The following is a 25,226-nucleotide window of genomic DNA, read 5'->3' as shown; positions in this document are numbered from 1 at the left end:
GGCTAAAGAATACACTACTAAATAACCAAGAGATCACTGAAGAAATCAAAGAGGAAATCAAAAAATACCTAGAAACAAATGACAATGAAAACACGACGACCCAAAACCTATGGGATGCAGCAAAAGCAGTTCTAAAGGGAAGTTTATAGCAAAACAATCCTACCTTAAAAAACAAGAAATATCTCAAATAAACAACCTAACCTTACACCTAAAGCAATTAGAGAAAGAAAAACCAAAAAAACCCAAAGTTAGCAGAAGGAAAGAAATAATAAAGATCAGATCAGAAATAAATGAAAAAGAAATGAAGGAAACAATAGCAAAGATCAATAAAACTAAAAGCTGGTTCTTTGAGAAGATAAACAAAATTGATAAACCATTAGCCAGACTCATCAAGACAAAAAGGGAGAAGACTCAAATCAACAGAATTAGAAATGAAAAAGGAGAAGTAATAACTGACACTGCAGAAATACAAAGCATCATAAGAGACTACTATAAGCAACTCTATGCCAATAAAATGGACAACCTGGAAGAAATGGACAAATTCTTAGAAATGTACAACCTTCCAAGACTGAACCACGAAGAAATAGAAAATATGAACAGACCAATCACAAGCAATGAAATTGAAACTGTGATTAAAAATCTTCCAACAAACAAAAGCCCAGGAGGAGATGGTTTCACAGGCGAATTCTATCAAACATTTAGAGAAGAGCTAACACCTATCCTTCTCAAACTCTTCCAAAATATAGCAGAGGGAGGAACACTCCCAAACTCATTCTACGAGGCCACCATCACCCTGATACCAAAACCAGACAAAGATGTCACAAAAAAGAAAACTACAGGCCAATATCAGTGATAGATTCAAAAATCCTGAACAAAATACTAGCAAACAGAATCCAACAGCACATTAAAAGGATCATACACCACGATCAAGTGGGGTTTATCCCAGGAATGCAAGGATTCTTCAAGATACACAAATCAATCAATGTGATACACCATATTAACAAATTGAAGGAGAAAAACCATATGATCATCTCAATAGATGCAGAGAAAGCTTTCAACAAAATTCAACACCCATTTATGATAAAAACCCTCCAGAAAGTAGGCATAGAGGGAACTTTCCTCAACATAATAAAGGCCATATATGACAAACCCACAGCCAACATCGTCCTCAATGGTGAAAAACTGAAACCATTTCCACTAAGATCAGGAACAAGACAAGGTTGCCCACTCTCACCACTACTATTCAACATAGTTTTGGAAGTGTTAGCCACAGCAATCAGAGAAGAAAAAGAAATAAAAGGAATCCAAATCGGAAAAGAAGAAGTAAAGCTGTCACTGTTTGCACATGACATGATACTATACATAGAGAATCCTAAAGATGCTACCAGAAAACTACTAGAGCTAATCAATGAATTTGGTAAAGTAGCAGGATATGAAATTAATGCACAGAAATCTCTTGCATGCCTATACACTAATGACGAAAAATCTGAAAGTGAAATTAAGAAAACACTCCCATTTACCACTGCAACAAAAAGAATGTAATGTCTAGGAGTAAACCTACCTAAGGAGACAAAAGACCTGTATGCAGAAAATTATAAGACACTGATGAAAGAAATTAAAGATGATACAAATAGATGGGAGAGATATACCATGTTCTTGGATTGGAAGAATCAACATTGTGAAAATGACTCTACTACCCAAAGCAATCTACAGATTCAATGCAATCCCTATCAAATTACCACTGGGATTTTTCACAGAACTAGAACAAAAAATTTCACAAGTTGTATGGAAACACAAAAGACACCGAATAGCCAAAGCAATCTTGAGAAATAAAAACGGAGCTGGAGGAATCAGGCTCCCTGACTTCAGACTATACTACAAAGCTACAGTAATCAAGACAGTATGGTACTGGCACAAAAACATAAATAGAGATCAATGGAACAGGATAGAAAGCCCAGAGGTAAACCCACGCACATATGGTCACCTTATCTTTGATAAAGGAGGCAAGAATATGCAGTAGAGAAAAGACAGCCTCTTCAATAAGTGGTGCTGGGAAAACTGGACAGCTACATGTAAAAGAATGAAATTAGAACACTCCCTAACACCATACACAAAAATAAACTCAAAATGGATTAAAGACATATATGTAAGGCCAGACACTATCAAACTCTTAGAGGAAAACATAGGCAGAACACTCTATGACATAAATCACAGCAAGATCCTTTTTGACCCACCTCCTAGAGAAATGGAAATAAAAACAAAAATAAAAAAATGGGACCTAATGAAACTTAAAAGCTTTTGCACAGCAAAGGAAACCATACACAAGACAAAAAGACAACCCTCAGAATGGGAGAAAATATTTGCAAATGAAGCAACTGACAAAGGATTAATCTCCAAAATTTAGAAGCAGCTCATGCAGCTCAATATCAAAAAAACAAACAACCCAATCCAAAAATGGGCAGAAGACCTAAACAGACATTTCTCCAAAGAAGATATACAGTTTGCCAACAAACACATGAAAGAATGCTCAACATCATTAATCATTAAAGAAATGCAAATCAAAACTACAATGAGATATGATCTCACACCGGTCAGAATGGTCATCATCAAAAAATCTACAAACAATAAATGCTGGAGAGGGTGTGGAGAAAAGGGAACCCTCTTGCACTGTTGGTGGGAATGTAAATTGATACAGCCACTATGGAGAACAGTATGAAGGTTCCTTAAAAAACTAAAAATAGAACTACCATACAACCCAGCAATCCCACTACTGGGCATATACTCTGAGAAAACCATAATTCAAAAAGAGTCAGGTACCAAAATGTTCATTGCAGCTCTATTTACAATAGCCAGGACATGGAAGCAACCTAAGTGTCCATCAACAGATGAATGGATAAAGAAGATGTGGCACATATATACAATGGAATATTACTCAGCCATAAAAAGAAATGAAATTGAGTTATTTGTAGCGAGGTGGATGGACCTAGAGTCTGTCATACAGAGTGAAGTAAGTCAGAAAGAGAAAAACAAATACCATATGCTAACACATATATATGGAATCTAAAAACAATAAAAATAAAATGTCATGAAGAACCTAGGGGCAAGACAGGAATAAAGACGCAGACCTACTAGAGAATGGACTTGAGGATACGGGGAGGGGGAAGGGTAAGCTGGGACAAAGTGAGAGAGTGGCATGGACATACACACACTACCAAATGTAAAATAGATAGCTAGTGGGAAGTAGCCGCGTAGCACAGGGAGATCAGCTCGGTGCTCTGTGACCACCTAGAGGGGTTGGATAGGGAGGATGGGAGGGAGGGAGATGCAAGAGGGAAGAGATATGGGGACATATGTATATGTATAACTGATTCACTTTGTTATAAAGCAGAAACTGACACACCATTTTAAAGCAATTATACTCCAATAAAGATGTTAAAAAATAATAATAAAATAAAATATGTTTACAAACTTTTCTCCATCTCCATTACCACCACGATAGTCCAAACCACCATCATCTCTCACCTGGTACATGGAAAAAAAAAAAAACCTAGCTGGCCTCGGCTTTTTCATCCTTGTCCCACTCCCTATTTCCACACAACAGGAGGTGATTTCTTAACATGCAAAATTCAACATGTCCCTCTCCTATCCAAACCCCTTCAATTTGGGATAATGTCCCAAATCTCAGGTGGCCTTTGCCTACCTCTGCAGCCTTCCTCTTGCTCTCTGTTTTCCTGCTCCTCCTCTGCTGGCAATACTCCTCCCGCTGCCCTCCATGTACCTAATCCCTATTTATGTTTTAGGCTTCACTGTAAATGTTATTCTTCACAAAACCCTTTCTTAACCTACCAGTAAGATAAAGACAGACTACAAGGTAAAGACATCTTGTTAGACAATTACTTTATATATATAGGACAAATATGTGATCTATATTATTTCTCAGAGTTTTCAAAGTGAGTATCAATTGTCAAAAGGAAGGCAAAATTAAAACTGCAACACAGTAAACAGGAAAATAATAGAGGTGGGACAAATGGCTCTCCATTTTGAAAAAAATAAACTTAAATTCCTAGCTCATATCTGACAACAACAACAACAGAAAAGGAAAAAATACAGAAATAAGAAATTTATTGACAGAGGTATTTTTATAATATTGAAGGGAGAAAATTAATTTTAAATATGAAATGGAAGCCAGAAACATAAAGAAAAAAATTAACAAGTTTGCCCATTAAACTAAAACTTCAGTAAGAAACTTTATTCTCTACTCTGAGAAAGATCAAGCTTGAAATGGTCAAAGATATATACATTCCAGCATGCTCCCTTTTTTTTGAAAATTTGTGAGCAAATAAGCATGCTATGTAAGAAATAACTATTAAGGGTGAGCCTAGTTGAAAAGTGTTTAATTAGTGGCCTAGTTCAAGTACATTGGTCATCCAGTCCCTATTCCCAACTCTCAGCCTCCTTGGTAGACGTCATTCAACCAAATCAGGATTACTGATTTTTAGTAAAACAAATAAAAGCAACATTAAGTGTCTGAAAATAATACCTGCAATGTGTAAAGACTCCTGAAGTACAAGAATGTTGTCTATTCTTTGTCCAAAAAAGGACCCTTCTAAATTAATATAGTGAAACAATGATTAAAACAATCATGATCCTATCTAAATGAAATATTTTGCTGACTTTAAGCATTCAAATGTAGAAGCTACCTTCATCTCTAAGTGCAAAACAGCAATCTTTTTCTTTTTCCTGATCATGATTAAGAAATGCACAGTGGCCCACTCCTCACAATTTTCTCATCTATACTTGTAACTTTTTCCTAAGGAAGCCAGCCGAAAACACTGTACTTTATAAAATTGGCTTCTTCACTGTCACTCAAACCTATTTGCAAGTAAGCAAAGTACTGTGTGAATACTATTTGCACCTTGCATAATACCTGGAAGATCCTTAATAAATATTTGCTGAATGAATGGAAAATTTAAATTTCAGCAAGCATTAAGAATTGCTGTTCACATATTTATATTTCAGTTGTACTCTATACGCATTTTTGGATAATTAATAGTGAATTCTTAGCTTGTTGTTCATATAGCTAAAACCATTTATGTTCTAATGAAGTGGTTCCATAATCTGATCAGATTCACAAGGAAACCTTTTCAAAAGGTAGATTCCAGGCCACCCCCAGAATAATGATTCAGTTGACCTAAAACAGAAGTAATCTAGTATTCTATACTTTTAAAAGCTTAGTGACCCTGGTATCAGCCAGGTTTGGGAACCACTGGTATGTGAATATATATATTAAAAAAAATCTGTTAAACATAGAACCTCAAAGTTGAATGCAACTTTAAAAGTTGTCTAGTCAATCCAAATAGGATTAATTACTCAAAATTTCATCAGAATACAAAAGGGAAGCTATCACTACATTTTCTGAGTGGTCTACTGACTATCTACATGGCTTGGGAATAATTTAGATTAATAAATACCTGAACTATAAAATTTGAGTTCTAGGTTATACCTAGTCTGGAAATATCTAGTAAAGTTGAATACACTTATGGTATACATTACTAGAGCTGACCAATATCTGGTTCTCCTCTCCTTCCTAGGTACCCGGAAGATGATCTATACTTGAAGTTAGTACAGTTGTGAAGGAAACGACACGTGTCACCAAAGCACAGAAGAATTGATGTGAGGTCCCCACACACTCTCTTCCCCAGCTGCAGTGACCAATGAGGCCTCGTGTTAAGATGGTAGAGCCAGAAACTTCAACTTCAACTGGTCTACCCGATCGTGGAGCATCGTCCAGCGAGAAATCTCCAGCACAACACTTCGCAAACCACTTTTGACATGTTTGATCAGTCACAGCACCTTCTCCGTACACTTGCACAGATCTTTTTGTAAGTTTCAGTTGTGTTTTTACCTTTCTTGAAATAATAAAGCATAATGTGCCAAAAATGTTGCTTTTTTTCTTCCATCTTCAATATTAAAATGGCTACAGAAAAATGCACCGATTTTGATAAGTCTTTTTTTAAATGCACACTGATATGACAGCTGTCACATACAACCTAACAAAATTGTTTCAAATGAAGTTAAAGACAACTAAGTGCTACTAGAGCCATCTTATGGAAAAAACCAAATGAACCTTTTGGCCCACCCAATATTTATAAAGTAATAAGCTTACAGAAGACTATGCAGAGCATGACCATTTATATAAAGTTTTAAAATATGTGATTTTAAGATGCATATATATCTAGCAAAAGTATAAAAACATGTACAGAGTGACAGATACCAAATAAATGTTAGTGGCTACTCTTTGGGAGAGAGAAACGGTAATGGGATTAGGAAGGACTTAGGAAACCACAACATTATCTACTATGTTTTATTTTTTTTTTTTAAAAAAGATCTGAGGTAAATACAATAAAATGATAATAGTCAATATAGAAAAAATCAGGTTTCAATTCTTAGCTCTCAATCCTACACTGAATTCCTTACTAACAGAAACTAGAAATGGGGAGGGCTTTTTTAATATACAGAGAAGAAGAAATCTGAGGTCAAGTTCATCCTGAGACAAGGGAAGTGGAAACACAGATGACCATGAATGCTCAGCAATTACAGATGCCTGGTGCCTCTGAAAGAGAAGTGAGGGGCTGCATTAGAAAGAGCCGGATTAGTTGAAAGTCTGCCTGTGACGCAGAACACATCCACCTCCTCCACCGGACTCCCCAGCAGCACACAGCCAGGTGACTACTTTTTTTCTGGGCTGGTAAGAAACTAGAGGTTACCTGCTAGTGAAACTGACCAGAAAGTCTTCAAACTCAGGCACACCAGGGAGAGGTGTGGTATGAATTAGAATGGAGAGATTAACTGAAAGTCTACACTGAACTACTGGATTCCCCAACACACTTCTGCTGGTCAAGATGTACATAATCCTTCACCTAACGACTGTATTCTAGGTATAAAGAAATTCTTACCCAGCTCCATTTGGGAAACATCTGAGGCATTTACTGCAGCATTATATGTGGAGGCAGAGATCTGAAGGCAACCCAGATGTCCATCCCAGGGAGAATGGATAGGCAAAACACAGTTCACATACCACTTGTGTAAACTTTAAAAAAAGGACATAGAAAACAATACCTAGTTTTCAAGAACAGGATTGTTCCTTATTGTAATCAAAGGATATACAATAAGCACATTAGAATGGTTACCCGTGGGGCAAAGGGTGACTAGAGTGGGATGTCACCCTTAAAATCCAGCTTACAATTTATAAGAAACATACTGAAAACCTAAGGACACAGAAAAATTGAAAGAAAAAGGATGGGAAAAGTTATACCGGGTACATACCTAGCAAAACATCTTAAAAGATGTTACTAGCAGATAAAATATACTATAGAACAAATAGAATTATTAGGAATAAAGAAAGTCACTACATAAGAATAAATTTTTAACTTCCTAGTGAAATATGTATAATTTTGAACAAGTAAGTAAGGCTGTAGAAGATTTGAATAACATGGTTAACAAATTTGACTTAATTGACATACATTCATTTACTATAAACTCTGTACCCAACAAGCAACCCAACGTTTTCAAGTTTACTTGGAACATAATAAAAACTTGATCATATACTAGATAATAAGCATGTCTCAACAAATTTGAAAGAACTGAATAATACAGAACATTTTTCAGACCAAAATGAAATTAAATTAGAAATTAATAACAAAAAGGTAACTAGAAAACCCTCATATGTTTGGAAATTAAGAAAGTATACTTCTCAAAGAAGAAATAACAGAACTTAGAAAATATTTAGAATTAAACAATAAAAAAATTACATAACAAAACTTGGACATTACTCAGGTAGTGCTTAGAGAAATTTATAGCCTTAAATGCTTAAATGTGGGGGAAAAAACCTGAAATCAGTAAGCTAACCATATCTTTAAATAAGTTAGAAAAAGAGTAGCAAAATAAACCCAAAGAAGCTTTAACAAAAGAAATAATAAAGGATGGAAATAAATGAAATTTTTAAAATACAGTACATACAATAAAAGAATCATCAAAACCAAAAGTTGGTCCTCTGAAAGCCTAACAGACTGGACAAGCCTATGGCAAGATTTTTCAAGGAAAGAAAAAAAAAAAGGAAAAAACTGTAAATATGTGAGAGTAGGAATGAAAAAGATGTTAGCACAGATACTACAGATAAATATTATAAACTTTGTGCCAATAACTTTGAAAATTAGATGGAACTGACAAACTCCTACATCTATAAAATGTTCCAAAGTGACTCAAAAAGAAATACAAAATGAGAATAGTCTTATACTTTTTTTAAAAGACTGTTTTTTTTTTAACTATTAATGGAATTAATAGTTAAAAATCTCCCCACAAAGAAGGCTTAAGGCACAGATGGCTTCACTGGTGAGTTTTACCAAAAATACGAGGAGCAAATAATTCCAATCTTAAACAAGCTCTTCCCAAAAAACATAAAAAGAGAGAATTCTCCTCAACTTTTTGAAGATAGCAAACTGGGCAAACTTTGTCCTAAAAACAAAACAAAAAAATCAAGGGAAATTACAGGACAATTTAACTCATAAACATAGAAAAAAGCAAAACAAAATATTAGCAAGTGAAATCTAGCAGTGTATTAAAGGGAGGGTCACCTTATGTTTATTCCAGGAATGTAGGGTTGCTTAAAAAACAATTAATGTAATTCACTATATTAAGAGAATAAAGAAACTCAGGCTATCATCTCAATGCAGAAAGTCTCTGATAAAATTTGACATCATTCATGACAAAAAGAAAGCACTAGCAAACTAGGAATAAAAGGGAACCTCTTTTATCTGATAAACAGTTTCTACAAAAAACCAACATCAAAAGACATGCTAAAATGAATGCTGAAAGTGTTCTCTTTGGTATCAGTAATAATGCAAGAATGCCTATCAAACCATTGCATGCAATATTGCACTGGAGGCTCTAGCCGGCATAATAAAACCAAAAGAAAAAAAAATGAGTATATTTAAAAGCATAAAGAATGGGAGGGAAGACAAAAGGCAATCATTATTTGCAGGTGATATAATGATTTATAGAAAATCCAAAAGAATGTGAGTACAAATTGCTAGAATTATGAACAAGTTACACAAGATGACTACATAGTGGATTAAAATACAGAAGCAACGTGCATGCCCATACACCAGCAACAAACTGTTAAGAAACATAGTTCAAAAAAGATACCATTTGCATGACTGTACACATTTGCCAAAAATCACTGAATTGTACACTTAAAGTGGGAGCATTTTATTCCACGTAAATTATATCTCAAAATAACTGCAGAGAAAAAAGGCATCATTTGCAACAGCAGCAACAAATGCAAAGTACACAAGAATTAATTTAACATGTACAAGACCTTTCTGAGGAAAAATTATAAAGCTTTACTAAATGGCACAAAAGGATATTTAAATAAATGGAAAGACATAACGCATTCATGGAATGGAAGACTTAATATTATAAAGATGTCTGTTCTTCCCAATTCGATCTTTAGATTCAATAAATCTCTGATCAAAACTCCAACAAAATTTTATGAGGGACTCAATAAGCTGATTCTCAAATTTATATGAAAGAGCAAAGGGCAAAGAATAGACAAGACACTCCTAAAAAAGATGACTTAATCCCTTACAGTAATTAAGATAGTATGATATTGGCATAGTGATAGACATTTTGACCAAAGGAACAGAATAAAGAGCCCAGAAACCAGACCGTGCGTATTTGCAAACTTCATTTATGACAATGGTGGCATTGTAGTTAAGTGGGGAAATGATGGATTATCCAAAAAATGGCATTGAGACAAGTTATTATTCAAATGCAGAGAGAGAGAAAACTGGATATTCCACATCACACCACACACAAAAATTTGTTCCAGATGAATTAAAGACATATGTAAAAAGGACATCTTCAAAGCTTAAAAAGAGAGAGAAATATCACTACAATGTTGGAGCAGGCAAGGGTTTTGTTTTTTGTTTTTAATTCAAATGAAAAACACTAACCAAAAAGGGGAAAGGTTAACAAATTTAACCAAAAAATGGATTACACACAAATAAGTAAAATCTACTATGGAACACAGTGGGAGAAAAGCATTTATTTTCCCCAGGAAGAAGAAATCAATGGGAAACTGAAGGAAAAACCACCACAAAAACAGTACAAGAAAGTCAGTCCAGTTATAAAGTCAACAGGCACACTTTTGAGCTACCTGTGGTCTATAAGAAAGAAGATCCCACTGAACTCTGACGAGAACAACTGCACAGGGATTGTGACACTGGAACTAAACAAAGGGTACACAGAATGACAGCACACTGCTTGACTTTGTAATGAATGGAATTAACTGAAAATGCTGTTATTTGGTTTTCAACTTTTAGATTGAGCCCTTAATAAATCTCAGAAGACTTAGTTATGATCATAGGAGAGAAGAGAAATATTATCAGCTTTGATAATAAAAGTAATGGCACAGATGACAGAAGTTAGGAGGCAAAGGGAGAAGGGAGAAGCAGATAGAAGGTTAAAACTTCCTTCGTTTACATAGTAGAAGTCAAAAGAAGTTACAAGAAATAGAAGTTTAAAAATTACATTCAAGAGTACAAAGGTAACTAATTTTTAAAATGGTGATATAATTATGAAAAGATGAGATGGGTTGATACGTAGAGTTATAAATGAGGTTGGTCCCTTACACCACAGAAGGAATTCAATAATGTCCAAAACGGAGAAGCCAAGAAATGGTGCTCTGAACATATTATTTAGCGATATGGAGGTATCCATTAGGAGATCTAAAAACCCAAACAAAGCACAGTGAAACTGGGGAGGATGTGCTGCGTTTCGTTATACGTATTGTTGTATTTTTTCTGTATTATTGAACTTTTAATCTATATGTGTGTATTATTTTAATAAATATAAAAGTTTTGAAAATTACTGAACGAAGAGAAAGAAAAGATCAAGAACTCTAAGAGCTCATTTAATCAAACTATGTAATTTGAGCTAGGTAAAAGAAAACGGATGTCTACTGCAACAGAAAAACTTCTAAATACCTGAGTAAGACTAATAATCAAAAACCTACCAACTTTATCTAGCAGAGTACACTTAATATCATTATTTAATTCAGAGGGAAGAAATCAGTTCAAAGGCTGAATCTTATCCTTCATTGTTTCTCCTCCTTACTTTTCCTCTTCATTTCTCTAGCTTTTTTGTTGCCCTCCAGCTTTCTTTTCTTTAGCAAGAATATTTAACTGAAAATAAAAATAAAACACTAGTTTTATTTATAGAGTACAGTCTTGTGGTTCCTAATTTTCTCTCAATACAAAAAGAGCAAATTAGGTTGATTTTCATTTCCATGTGGTCTAAACTAACTTTTAAAATCTCTATGGTCATTAACTGTTGTAAAGAAGAAAAGATCTCTACTGCTGATTTAAGGGAAGAACACAAATAACAAAAGACAACCTTGTTAAACCCAGCACACTAATTACTCTTAACGTATTAATTTTCTGAAGGGGACCGCTACATAACTTAGGCTTCAGGGCTCAGGAGCTAGGTTTCCATGCAGGTATTTATGGTGATTTAAAGAGCTGAAAGCTTGAAGTCTTAAGATCCCCAAAAGTAAGGTAAAAACCAGAAGGTGAAATGTTCATGTTAGGTGATATTCGGTTTTGACCCAAAAGAATTCAGCAAGGTTTCCATTTCAGTATAATCCACATCTATCGTATACTTACACTATATTTGCAAGGTCAAGTGGTTTCTCTGGTTGTTCAGGAAAAACAGGGTGCGGAGGTTCTCTGGTGGGTACACACCCCAAGGATTTACTAATTGCATGGCTCAGCTTCTTTGCAGGGGATTTCTGTGTCAAAGTAGAAAATATGGAAATAAGAAATTGAATTTTCAAAAGAATGAAACAGAATTTTAACTTAGTGACAAGAGCTGTAGAAAATATCTTTGTAAATACAAACTAAGTTGCATTACAGTCACCACTACTGAGCCTTGCAGAAAGGAACCTACGGTTGTTTCAAGGGGTTGTTTCAAGGTCGTTTGTGGCCCTTCGTTTCTGTCCTAACTCCCTCATTTCTACTATGCAGTCACACTATTCAGTTAGTGTTAACTTTCCTTTTGAACATCTCTGTGTGCCCTTTGCAGGAACTCCCTCTTTTGATGCTTCTGGATCATTCTGGTAAGATGTTATAGTTAATTCCCTGATCAGAGTCAGAAATTTTTGCTGGACTAAAATACTAAAAGGTTAAGATAATGCTGAGAGCTCACGGCTCTCGAATGTTAGCAAATTAGCTGACTAACCCCCATCCCCCAAAATATTAAAAGAATATTCCCCAAATGAACATGAAACAGAACATTTGGTGTTAAGGGTCTGGCTATGTATACAGATACAAATGAGTGCACTCACATACACAGGAAGCATCAGATCTGTGACTATAAATTATGATATGCTGAAGGTACAAAAATAAGTTGGCATACTAATACATTTCCTCGGAAGGTAGAACAATACACACTAAATCCAAAGACTAGCAGGCCTAAGGTATAATAGTAAATATGCACAAAAGTAAACAATATGCCACGACTAAGATATGTAGAATATGAAACCCATATCTAAAGGACACTTAAAAAAAATTAATTAATTTGTTTATTTATTTATTTATATTTTGGCTGCGTTGGATCTCCATTGTTGTGTGGGCTTTCTCTAGCTGTGGTGAGCAGGGCTACTCGTTGTTGCAGTGCGCAGGCTTCTCATTGTGGTGGCTTCTCTTGTTGCAGAGCACGGCTCTAGGCATGCGGGCTTCAGTAGTTGTGGCACACGGCCTCAGTAGTTGTGGCCTGTGGGATCTAGAATGCAGGCTCAGTAGTTGGGGTGCACGGGCTTAGTTGCTCCGCAGCACGTGGGATCTTCCCGGACCAGGGCTCGAACCCATGTCCCCTGCATTGGCAGGAGGATTCTTAACCACTGCGCCACCAGAGAAGCCCCCCAATTCCCTTTAGATAATAACTGTTGTCTGAGATTTTCTTGGCAGCATACTAGTCGCAAAAAAGTTTAAATATTTCATTCTTCTGCCTCTGCTGTGTATTACTGTATGTACTACTTTAGAAAATAGACCTTGTTTGCAGCTGTGTGTCTCATCAGTAGCACATCTCCACTTAACTTGTATATGCTGCCTACATATATTTTAACAGAAAATAAGCCAAAATCTATTTACCTTTCAGACCATATAGGGAAAGTTACTTAATACCTTGTTTATGACAGACTGAATAATACCATTCTCTTCAGAAAGTTCATATATTGGCTGCAAATCACCTACCACCATCCCCTTCAACACATTAAATTCTGGGGGAAATCTATATGTAATCTAATTTCCTGAAAATTATATGAAGCTACACAAAGCAGAAATTCTGCACTTCCCCACAACTGTTCTCTATCATCCCTTTGCCCAATGACTAGCTGTAACATGACTCTGATTCTTCCTCCTCTGCTCCATCTTCTACACTGCCCCAGACATCATGCAGTCTTCTGCTTAAAATCTTGCAAAGGCTGATAATCATTTACAGACTAAGATCTAAATCCACGCCATCACAGCTCACTTAGGAGCTTTCATATCCAGCTCCCCCCTCTGTCCTCACCTCTCACCCCACATCAGCATAAACATCAAGCTGCTCAGTTAACCCAATGTACCATGTTCTCTTAGATCTCTGTACCTTGGCACGTGCCTTTCTGAGATCTCCCTTTCCCAATCTATTTCTCTTTAAATTTTCTGCTCATCTCTCAAGGCTGCTTATTTGCAAGCCTCCCTTCCCCTCTGAAGACTTTCCTCACTACTCCGTAAGTTGGCACCCATCTTTCCAAGCTACCCACTTGCCAAGTACACATTTCCACTGTTGCACTGTTCCAATACTATGCTGCACTTTTAAATTTACATGCCTATCTCTGTTAGACCAGTGGTCTTGAAGGGTAGGATATACATTTTATTCATCTGTGTATTTCCAGAACCTGACCTATACCAGAATATGTTATTTGAATAAATTATTTGCCTAGATGAATTTTCTAGATTGCTTTTTCCTGACTAAACCACATAAGCTTAATTTTTTTGAGAGTTATGATATGAGTAGGAGACCATCAGAGGACACCAGAGAATATCTTAATTCACCTTTACAACTAAACACTACATGTGTAATCGATGCACTCATTTCGTGATTTTTTGCTACATCTGAGAACCACCTGGGCCATTAATTCATGCAGTCTATGTGAGATGGATTATAATAGCCATGAAATCACAGGTTTCATGCGTATATTTTACCATAAACATTAAAATAAGACTGTTAAAATAAAAAATGTTTCCCTTTGTACCACCTAATATTCTCCAGCAGCATGCTTGTTGTGCTTTCAAAAATACTGCTCCAAGTCAAGGTTTAAGATTAGATCCCATTTCAAGTCTCAAAAAGATAGATAGAAAGGTAAAATCAATACATCAAAGCCAATTCCACGTAGAGTACATCAAGAGATGCTTGATATGTATGGGAAGGAGGAAAAAGACTGGAAATAAACATATATAGGAATTAACTAAGGGCTAGGATCAAACCAAAAAGAACCTTATCCTGAAAATTTAAAGATAATGCATTCAATTAGGTTGTCTAAATAGGTAGATAAATGATTTCCTTAAAAAGATCTCAACGCATGAATTACAATATGGGCCTAAAGTGATTTCATTGTGGAGCTACGTTAGGAAACTAAGATTAACTAAGTGTGTGAGCAAGAGTTCGAAAACCACTATAAGTGCCAAGACAGGGACATTACCTCTTCTGGCTACTCGGCCCCCAGGACAATGCCCAGGACTTGGTAGTCAGTCACTAAATATTTACAGAAGTGCAGGGAGTGAGGGAGGAAGAAAAGCAATCCAGGTGTAGGGACTGGTGACTCCACATTTCATTTAAGCCACTAGGCCAGAGATGTTCTGACAGGTCTTTGTACCTTTCCCCTCACTTGAACCCTCACACTGATATACGGGGAGGCCCTAACCTAGAAAATTAGATCTCCTCCAAACCCTCTTAGGCAATGATTTTCAATCTTTGTACATTTTCAATACCATCATCCACTTTACCTAATTTCAAAACATTTCCTACCATCTCTTAAAAATATTACAGGTTACATAATTCAAAAAGAGACATGTACCACAATGTTCATTGCAGCACTATTTACAATAGCCAGGACATGGAAGCAACCTAAGTGTCCATCGACAGATGAATGGATAAAGAAGATGTGGCACAGATATACAATGGAATATTACTCAGCCATAAAAAGAAACGAAATTGAGTTATTTGTAGTGAGGTGGATGGACCTAGTCTGTCATACAGAGTGAAGTAAGTCAGAAAGAGAAAAACAAATACCATATGCTAACACATATATATGGAATCTAAAAAAAAAAAAGGTTCTGAAGAACCTAGGGGCAGGACAGAAATAAAGACGCAAATGTAGAAAATGGACTTGAGGACACGGGGAGGGGGAAGGGGAACCTGGGACGAAGTGAGAGAGTGGCACTGACATACGTACACTACCAAATGTAAAATAGATAGCTAGTGGGAAGCAGCTGCATAGCACAGGGAAATCAGCTTGGTGCTTTGTGACCACCTAGAGGGGTGGGATTGGGAGGGTGGGAGGGAGACGCAAGAGGGAGGGGATATGGGGATATATGTATACATAGAGCTGACTCACTCTGTTATACAGCAGAAACTAACAACATTGTAAAGCAACTCTACTCCAATAAAGATGTTTAAAAAATAAAATAAAATAAATAAAGTAAGGTCAACTTGGAAAAAAAAATTACAGGTTACATTAAAAAAGAATACTTCGAAAGTGTATAAAATGTGGCTGTACAGTCTAAAAAGTGATAAAACAAATACCCATCTACCCACTATTCTGCCTGAGAAATATACCATTATGGTCACTTGGAAGCCTGGCTGTGAGCCCTTATCCAATACAGCCCACTCCCACCACACCCGCACCTCTCCTGGTTATCAGTATCCTGGGTTTTGTACTAATCATTTCCTTGATTTTACTATTTTAGCAATTATGTACTATAAAAAATACATGATTTATTTAGTACATGCTTAAAACCTATATAGATTTACATATATATTTTTTTCTGCAACTGGCTTCTTTTACTCAAAATTATGTTACAATTCGTCCATGTTGATGCGTATGTTGATAAAATTCACTCATTTTTTCATGGCTTGATTGTATTTCATTGCTCAGTTACACCATAATTTATATATTTGGGTTGTTTCCCTTTGTTCCCTCTCAGTCACAATGCTGCTATAAAACTTTCTTGTCCGTGTCTCCTGCTGGCCATGTAAAAGAATTTCCTAAGAGTGGAATTATTGGGTCATAAATTATACACATTCAGTGTTACTAGGCACTGCCAATTTGCTTTTACAAAGTGGTTACGCTAATTTCCACTCCCATCAGCTATGTGAGGGACTTCCTGACTCTACATTCTGGCCAACCCTTGTTACAGTCAGACGTTCTAACATTTGCCAATCTGGTGGGTGACAAATGTTATTGTGGTTTTAATTTGCAATTCCCTTATTACTAGAAATACTGAGCATCTTTTCCAATGTTTATGGGCCATTTGTATTTCTTTGTCTGTGAAATGCCTGTTCCTGTCTTTGGCGTCGTGTTTCACTGGGTTTGTCTTTCTCTTATTGATTTGTAAGAGTTCTTTATATTTTTTGTATTTTAACCCTACAGAAGTTATATCTTACAAACAACTTTCACTTTAAGGTTTTTCACTCTATTGTTTTTAATGAATGGTCATCTTTAAATATACAGTAGTCCCAATTTATTAATCTTTTCTTTATTTTGTGCCTTTTGTATCTTAAGAAATATTCCCCTCCCTGATGTCATAACAGTATCCTCCCAGATTGTCTTCATTATTCCATAGTTTTTATCTTTCATATTTAAGTTTGAATCTACTTAGAACTGATTTCTTTGATAGGTATAAGGAAATAATCCAATTGTATCCAATATAGATAATCAGTTGCTTCAGGATCACTTAATAAACAATCCATTCTTCTCCTACAAGATAGATATTCTACTTCTATCCCTGTACCAGTATCATGATGATTTAATTGTTACAGTTTCCTCTTATCTTTTCAGGTAGTACCAGTGCCCCAAACTTTCATTCTTCATTAGGAGAGTCTTTGTTATTCTTGACCCTTCACACTTCCACTTAAATTTTACAATCAGTCTGTCCATTTACCACAAAAAAAAAATCCTGTTGGGATTTTGATGGGAACTGATCGAATATATAGACAATTCTGGAGAGAACTGACATCTTCACATGTCAGTTCACACACTGAACATTCCTTTCCGTGAATATGTTCATCTCCTCATGTATTTAGCCTCTTTTTTTTTTTTTTTGGCCACACCATGCGGCTGGCAGGATCTTAGTTCCCTGACCAGGGATCGAACCCGGGTCCTTGGCAATGAAAGTGCGGAGTCCTAACCACTGGACCCCACTAGGGAATTCCCCTAAGCCTTTTAAAATATCTTTCAATAAAGTTATAGATTTTTGTTGATAAAGGATATATGTATGTTATTTATTTCTAGTTATAGAAAGATTTTATATCCAGCAACCTTGCTCTCTTACTTCTAAAAATTTTGGCAAAACACACATAACATAAAATTTACCATCTCAACCATTTTTAAGTGTACAGTTAAGTAATGTTAAGTATATTGGCCATTTATATATCATCTCTGGAGAAATGTCTATTACTTTACCCAATTTTTTAATGGGTTATTTGCTTTTTATTGTTCTTAAGTTATAGGAGTTCTTTATATAATCTGGATATGAGCCCCTTATCAGATATATGATATGTAAATATTTTCTCCCATACCATAGTTTGCCTTTTTACTATCTTGATGTGTCCTTTGATGCACAGGAGTTTTAAATTTTGATGTAGTCTAATTTATCTATTTTTACTTTTATTGCCCCTACTCTATTTTAATTCTAGTGATTTGGAGATTCTTTCAATCTTTCTACATTAACAGTCATCACTAAATAATGATAACTTTGTTTCCTTCCAATTAAAATGCCTTTTATCTCTTTTCCTTGTTTACTCTGCTGCTTTAGGACCTCCAAGAAAATGCTGAATAGAAGTGGTGATAGCAAGCCTCCTTGTTTTGTTTTCAATCTTAAAATCTTAAGATTTCAATCTTAAAACAAATACTCTTGACATTTCATCAGTAAATATAATGGATACTATGTCTTTATAAATATCCTATATGTATTAGGTTAAGGAAATTCTTCCACCCCTAGATTGCTAAAGTGCAGTGTGTGTCTGTGTGGATATGAGGTTTTAATCACTGTTTTACATGTCTTTTGAGATGATTATACAGATTTAATCCATCAACTTATGAATATGGCTAAATTATAATAATCTATCTTTAATTGCTGGAATAAAACCAGTGTGATTATGATCTTTTGTATACACTGCTGAGTTGAGTTTCATAATACTTTGTTTAGGCTTTTATTTGCCTTCATTAGAATGGCTTGTAATTTTCCTTTCTTGTTGCCCTCATAAGGTTTTGGTACCAAGGTAGTTCTAGCCTCAAAAATGAAATCAGAATGCTCATTATTTTTTCTAGAATCTGGGAAATCTTTATAATACTGGAATTCTTTTCTTTGAATGTTTGTTGAAACTTATGTAGTCACTCAGGCCTGGTTGTTTCCTTTGTATAAATATTTTAAGCTACTAATTCAAATTCTTTAATGATTATACTAATATTTGCAGGTTTTATTCTATCTTGAATCAGTTTTGGAAAGCAAGGTTGTTTTAGGAGTTTGTTCATTTCAACTAATCTTTCAATAACCAATGTACAGTTGTTTTCTTATCTTTTTGTTATTGATTCCTAGCTCAAACGCACTATAATCGACACTAATTCTTTTCTGGGACTTCATTTATGTGGTCAAGTTTTGTGTGTTTGAAAAGAATGTGCAATCATTAATTGCTGGATATATTCAAATTTTCTACATTCTGTGTTTTTTGTCTAATGATTCTAACAATTGTTGAGAGAAGTGCGTTAAAATTACCCATTTTAATAATGTATTTTTAATTTCTTATTGTGCTCTTATTAATTAATTTTTATTTACACATTTTAAAGCTATGCTATTAGTTGTATATTTATGTATAACTGTTAATTTCATCTTTTTATCTTTTGTAAACTTTACCTCTGGTGAAGATTTTTTTATTGTAATAAAATATACATAACATGAAATATAACATTTTAATCTCTCTCCTAAAGATTTTTGCCCTGAAATCTTATTTTCTGAGGTTAATATAGTTTCACCAGTTTTCTTTTGGTTAGTTCTTGGCTTGGTATCTTTTTTTTTTCTTTTTTCTTACTGAGATATAATAGACATACAGCACTGTATAAATTTAAGATGTACAGCATAATGATTTGACTTACACACATTATGAACTGATTAGCACAGTAAGTTTAGTGAATGTTCATCACCTCATATAGATACAAAATAAAAGAAAAAGAAAAACATATTTTTTCCTTGTGATGAGAACTCATAGATTCAAGCAGAAACATAAGCCTATTAAATCCCCTAGAGAAGTCAGGAACCTCCTCTAACTCATTTAATGTGAACATTTTACCACCGTCTTAAACAGTATCTGTACTCTCATCCTGTAACTTCAAATCCTTTAACTCTAACCATGCCCCAACTATATTAATGTCATAGTTGATTAGTACTTTAGCTGCATCTTATTTTAAGACCAATAAAATTATTAGTCATTATTATTTACATATAGTGCTTATTTAAATTTACTCGCATTTGCCAATTCTGCTGTGCACCATTTCTTCTTATGTTCCATTTCTTCCTTATTGCTTCAATTCATTTTTTCCCCAAAACATATCCTTCGTTAGTTCCTTTAGCAATGGTCTATTGGTGGCAAACCCACTGAGACTTTTTTTTTTTTTTTTTTTTAATTTATTATTATTTTGGCTGTGTTGGGTCTTCGTTTCTGTGCAAGGGCTTCCTCCAGTTGCGGCGAGCGGGGGCTACTCTTCATCGCGGTGCGCAGGCCTCTCACTATTGCGGCCTCTCTTGTTGCGGAGCACAGGCTCCAGATGCGCAGGCTCAGCTGTTGTGGCTCACGGGCCTAGTTGCTCCGCGGCATGCGGGATCTTCCCAGACCAGGGATGGAACCCGTGTCCCCTGCATTAGCAGGCAGATTCTCAACCACTGCGCCACCAGGGAAGCCCCCACTGAGACTTTTTCTGAAAATATATATTCCTTCTTTGCTCTCAGATTAGATAGGTATGGAATTCTAGGTAGACCTTTTCATTCTATCCTTCAAATCCTTCAATTGCCTGTCACATTTTCCATTTCCCTATATCTGTGTTCAATATTCTGTATCCTGGTTAATTTCCTCAGACTTATTTTCCATTCCCTAATTTTTGCTGTAGCTGTCTGTAATTTGCTATTTAACCCCTCCATTGAGCTTAACCTTATTATTTTTTATTTGTAGGAATTCAATTTGTTCCTTTTTGAAATGTCACTATTCCTAGACTTACTTCTTTAATTTTTAAAATGTACCATTTTCTGAAGTCCTTGGCATACTAAAGCTACTGTTTGTTGTGTTTGCTGATTCTCCCTCATAGTAGACTGTTTTATAATTGAGTTTGCAATATTTGATGATAAGCTCACCTTTAGCAGAGACTCTTTTTTGTATGGGAGTCCTACTTGTACTATCTCTGGGCCACTGGAATATTTTTAGCCCCTCTTTCACAAGGAGGCAGCCCTTCTAAAATTCCAGCTTTTACAAAAATACCAGTTCTACCCACCTTGAGTGGACCCAAGTTGCATTTCCTACTCCATGGAGGCACTAACCCCAACCACTGGCCTAAATCCAGTATCCCATCTGATAAATCCTGGGGACATCACAATTTGGGGTTTAATTTTTGATAGCCAGGAATTTCTCTTTTATTCAAGTTCAATTCTGCATTTCAGTTTTGTTATTATATTTCATCCTACATGCATGTTTGTCACTGGGGATGGGAGGCTACAATTAGCTTAGTCTACCTTTACCCTGAACAAGATGGGAAGCTATTGGAGTGTATTGAGCAAGCAAGGATCTGATTTTTAACAGGATCATTCTGGCTGCTATACTTAGAATAAACTGAAGGTAACAAGGGCAGAATCAGGAATACCATTTAGAAAGCCTCTGTAGTAATTTGTAAATGTATAAATTTATACACATATATACATAAACATGCAGTGTTATCAAGAGCAGGACAAACAGGCTTATAACTGATACCAACTCTTACAAATTATACCTTTTAGCATTTTAAATTCCCTACCTATGTCCGTTCCAATGTTGTTTGCCTTGTTTTGTCTCATATTAATATTTTATACCACCTTTTTCATCCCTTTATTATCAACTGTGTATCTTCTCTGAAATAGCATGTGGTTTTTGTCATTTTGATAAATCTGAGAGTTTTGATCATTTTAGTAGGTGAGTTTAATTCATTTTCATTTATTTTAATTACTGCTATGTATGCTTAAATGTATTCCTAGCAACTTATTTTGTGTTTTCTATTTTACCATGATTTTCTCTTTTTCTATTTTCCTGTCTTCTATTGGATTGGTCAAGGTTATTTTTGCTACATTTTTCCTTCTAATAGTTTTAAGGTTTATATTTTATCTAATTCTTCCAAGTAGTTACCCTTAAATTTTTAATGTATATTTAAAATTATAGTTTCTTACAAGTTAGAGTTAATTACATTTTATCCTCCTCCTGAAATCTTTAGTGTGCTTTTAATTCCCTTTACCACTCCCCCAACCACAAATTCCATGTTGCTATTTTTGTTGATTTAAGTTACAACTTACTAAAAATCGTCATATATTTTATAACCAATATTTATTTATATTCAATATTGTTTTTGATTTCTCTGCTTCCTTTTTTTTCTTAAATCCCATTACTACCTTCTTGGTTCATTTTTTTTCTTATTGCAGTGTATCTTTAAATAGTTCTTTCAGCAAAGGTCTTTCAAAGTCCTTAAATTATGAAAATGTTATTGTAGTGCCCTTGCTGTTGATAGATAGTTTGGGTGAGAATAGGATTTTAAGTTCAAATTTATTTTCTCTCAGCACCTTGAAGACATTCTGCTGTTGTTTCTCAAAACCAGTGATAAAGTCTAATGTCATCTGGATTCTTATTCTTTTGTAGACCATCAGTCTTTTCTCTACTGTCACCTAGGAATTTCTCTGCAATCATTATCACTAGGATGTATGTAGGTGCTGACTATGCTGTTTCTTTTTAAAATGTATTCTTCTTCAGTTAGTAGGTCTTCTACCTAAGGGCTCATACTTTTTCAGTTTTGGAAATTTTTAATACATTATTTCTTCAAACATTGTCTCTTGTCAATTTTCTTCACTTGCAACTTCTATTAGATAAATATTGGAACTTCCACATGAATCTAAATGCTTCAATCTTTGTTTCATACTTCTCTTATCTTTTTTTTTTTTTTTTTTTAAAGGATACTCTCTTACCTCTTGATGCTGAGTTTTGGGAGAATCTCTTGCCCTGATCTTTCAGTTCAATAATGTGTTCTTTAGCTATATCCAGTTTGCTATGTAGCCCATCTGGTGAGTTTGTTTGACAACTACGTTTTTCATTTTCATTATTTATAGTTTCATAACTTCCACTTCTTGTATTAATCATGAAAGTCTATCCCTGGTCCTCTAAGAAAATTAGATTGACCTATTTTTAAAGTTTCTTTCTGACTGTTCTACCCCACAGGGTATAGTTCTGCTGTTTATATTTCACTGTGCTAAGCTTCCTCTGGGTTTTCATGGCCGTGTAAACATCTCCCATGGGACTGCTCACTTGCCATCTTAGCCAATAGTGGCATCCTGGCCAGAGGCCGCATGCTGAATCTGTTCTGACAAAATCAGCAGAGAGCTTCAGAGTCCTGGCAGTAGTGATGGCCTCAAACAGGCAGTGTAAGCAGTTCCTTTCTGAAACTTCTCCTTTAATGTATAACTCCTTCACTTAAAGATGCTTTATTGCTTCAGGTCAGGAATATTCCTTTTCTTTTCAATCTTGAAAGGGAATTTATTAATCAAATTAATTCTTTATCATTTCTATGGGTTTGGTGCAGAAAGGGTAAGAGGGAGTATGTGCTTGGTCAACCATCTTGAAACTGGATCTACTGCTTCTCTAAATATCATTGCCCTGCATTCTCTTTAGCCTCTTTCTGGAGTTCATATTAGATGGCACTCCTCAATCTAACTTCCATGTCTTAATTTTTTTTTTCTATTACTGTATCCTTCTGTGATGTGCTTAGGAACAATTCTCTGCTCCAGTATCCAGCTCACAAATCTGCTCTTAAGCTATAGACACTGTTAATCAGCCCATTTAATGAATTCCTTATTTTGACAATCAAAATTTTAATTTCCAGTATCAATACTTAGTTATTTTTGGTAGATAAAATAACTGCTCATATCTCTCCAAGAGTTCAACTGTACATATTTTTAAATCTAGTTCTGCTTATTCTATGAATTCTATGTCCAAAATAAACTCTTCTGTTATCTCCTTTGCATGGCAGTTTTAGTGATTTTTAATGAAGTGCTCATCTTTGTAGTTAAGGCTCTCTGTTGAGACAGTCTACTCTATCAGTGTGCACTGCTTACGTGGAGGGGAGAAGTAGGACTTGTTTTCAGTGAGAGTGAAGGAGGGACAGAAGGTGACACCTCATGGAAAAGCTTTGTAGTTAGTCTAATGAACATGGGATCCCTGTTCTCCTGGAATTCACCAAGCACCTGGACCCCAGCCCTGCCTCTCCAACCTAAGGTCCTATGTACACTACATCTGCCTGAGACACCTGCATCACCAGGCTATAGTACCAAAGTCACTCTGTCACTTGTCCTGAGCCCCTCTCAGCTGCCCATATCAACTATTTCCAAGCAGGAACACTCTAGATGTTACTTCTATCCTGAGAAGCAATACTTATCCTGCCCTTGTTTTGAAACAAGGTTTTCTTTTGCAAACTGACCCCATACACTTTTCATGGGGGTTCTGCACATCTGGGACCTGCTGTGGGTTTTCCTTCTTTTTTTCCCCTCTAGTGTACTTGCAAATTATTTTAAAAATTCTAATCTATCATTTCTAAGTATCTGAGGCAAGATGGAAAGGTGATAGCATGTCCTCAGACCATCACCCTGAAATGGAATTCCCAGTTCTTTTTTGTTTATTAAAGTTTATTTAAAATGTATTTTGAAAATTCATAATATCCCTTATGATATATTATTTTTTAAAAGGATTCAGAATAACTGCTTTAGAAAGGAAAAATTTACAGTTGCTAAGCTCCAGTTGAACTTAATTTGTAAAGCTATAATTTGACTGATTAATGTATGAGAGAAATGTAATCCATGTAATTTTTGTTACTCTTCCAAGATTTAAGAGTATGAGATCTCTGACAGTTATGAGAATATAGCTAGGTAGAATAAAAAGTAATCAGTTCACATATGGCTTCTGAAACATGCTTATAAATTACAAACTCTTGACCCACAAAAAAGGAACCACCGCTATCTCAAATGGTTCAATAATAGCTGAGGCTGGAGTTATGTAAAGAACAGCAGTAACTTGGTTTTTGAGCAGCAAATCGTTTCAGCTTCCTTTTCAGGAAAAAAAAAAGAATACAAATTTGTTGGAATTCAACATCAACAGACTGACACTGCTAGGTGTGCCACGACAGCCAATATAGTATTTATGGTTCCATACATACCAACCCTGGGTGTGGGAGGGGTACCCTTGAATTACCAATAATTGCCACATTAAGCATAAATAAGTTACAACTGAAAAAGTTGTGAATGTGTATAGGCAAAAACAAAGTTCAAGGCCAGAGTTTGCTCCTAATTGAGCTGTGATATCAACCTGGCCTGGCATCCCATTTTGTGTTGGCACTCTTACCAGTATGTACAACAGGGAAAATGCTGCACTGAGAATTGACTGCCCTTTAAAACATCAGTTTGATGACATGGACAGAATTTCCTTTCTCAATAGCTTTAACTGGCAGTTCATATTCCCATCTTCTTCAAACAATTTGTTAAGAGTTTTGTTGCTCCGTAAGAGACTTAAAGGTAACATATTCTTTACAAACGAAGATGTGAATACATGGTAAAACTCATACACTGCTGCTGGGAGTGTGA

At 35.4% G+C, this 25,226-nt stretch overlaps 1 protein-coding gene across 27 annotated transcripts in view; it reads right to left on the bottom strand.

Annotated features, from left to right (window-relative positions):
* The window catches only part of DTNB (dystrobrevin beta), a 279,721-nt gene that overhangs the window by 115,675 nt on the left and 138,820 nt on the right, over positions 1–25,226 (bottom strand). For 25 of the 27 annotated variants that reach the window (XR_005022446.1, XR_005022445.1, XR_005022448.1 and 22 more), the window contains one exon: positions 11,724–11,848. Coding sequence is in view for 19 of the 27 variants with exons in the window: in XM_036873637.1 (XP_036729532.1) it covers positions 11,724–11,848 (125 nt within the window). In the remaining 8 variants the exon portion in view is untranslated. Of the gene's footprint in view, positions 1–6,138; positions 7,091–11,723; positions 11,849–25,226 lie in introns of those variants that run through there. The other 2 variants (XM_036873653.1, XM_036873652.1) reach the window with 2 other exon arrangements.

The sequence above is a fragment of the Balaenoptera musculus genome, chromosome 13 (genome assembly GCF_009873245.2).
Source record: "Balaenoptera musculus isolate JJ_BM4_2016_0621 chromosome 13, mBalMus1.pri.v3, whole genome shotgun sequence".
Classification (NCBI taxonomy): domain Eukaryota; kingdom Metazoa; phylum Chordata; class Mammalia; order Artiodactyla; family Balaenopteridae; genus Balaenoptera; species Balaenoptera musculus.
The sequence above is the reverse complement of the archived record's forward strand: the minus strand, read 5'-3'. Positions and strand labels throughout refer to the sequence as shown.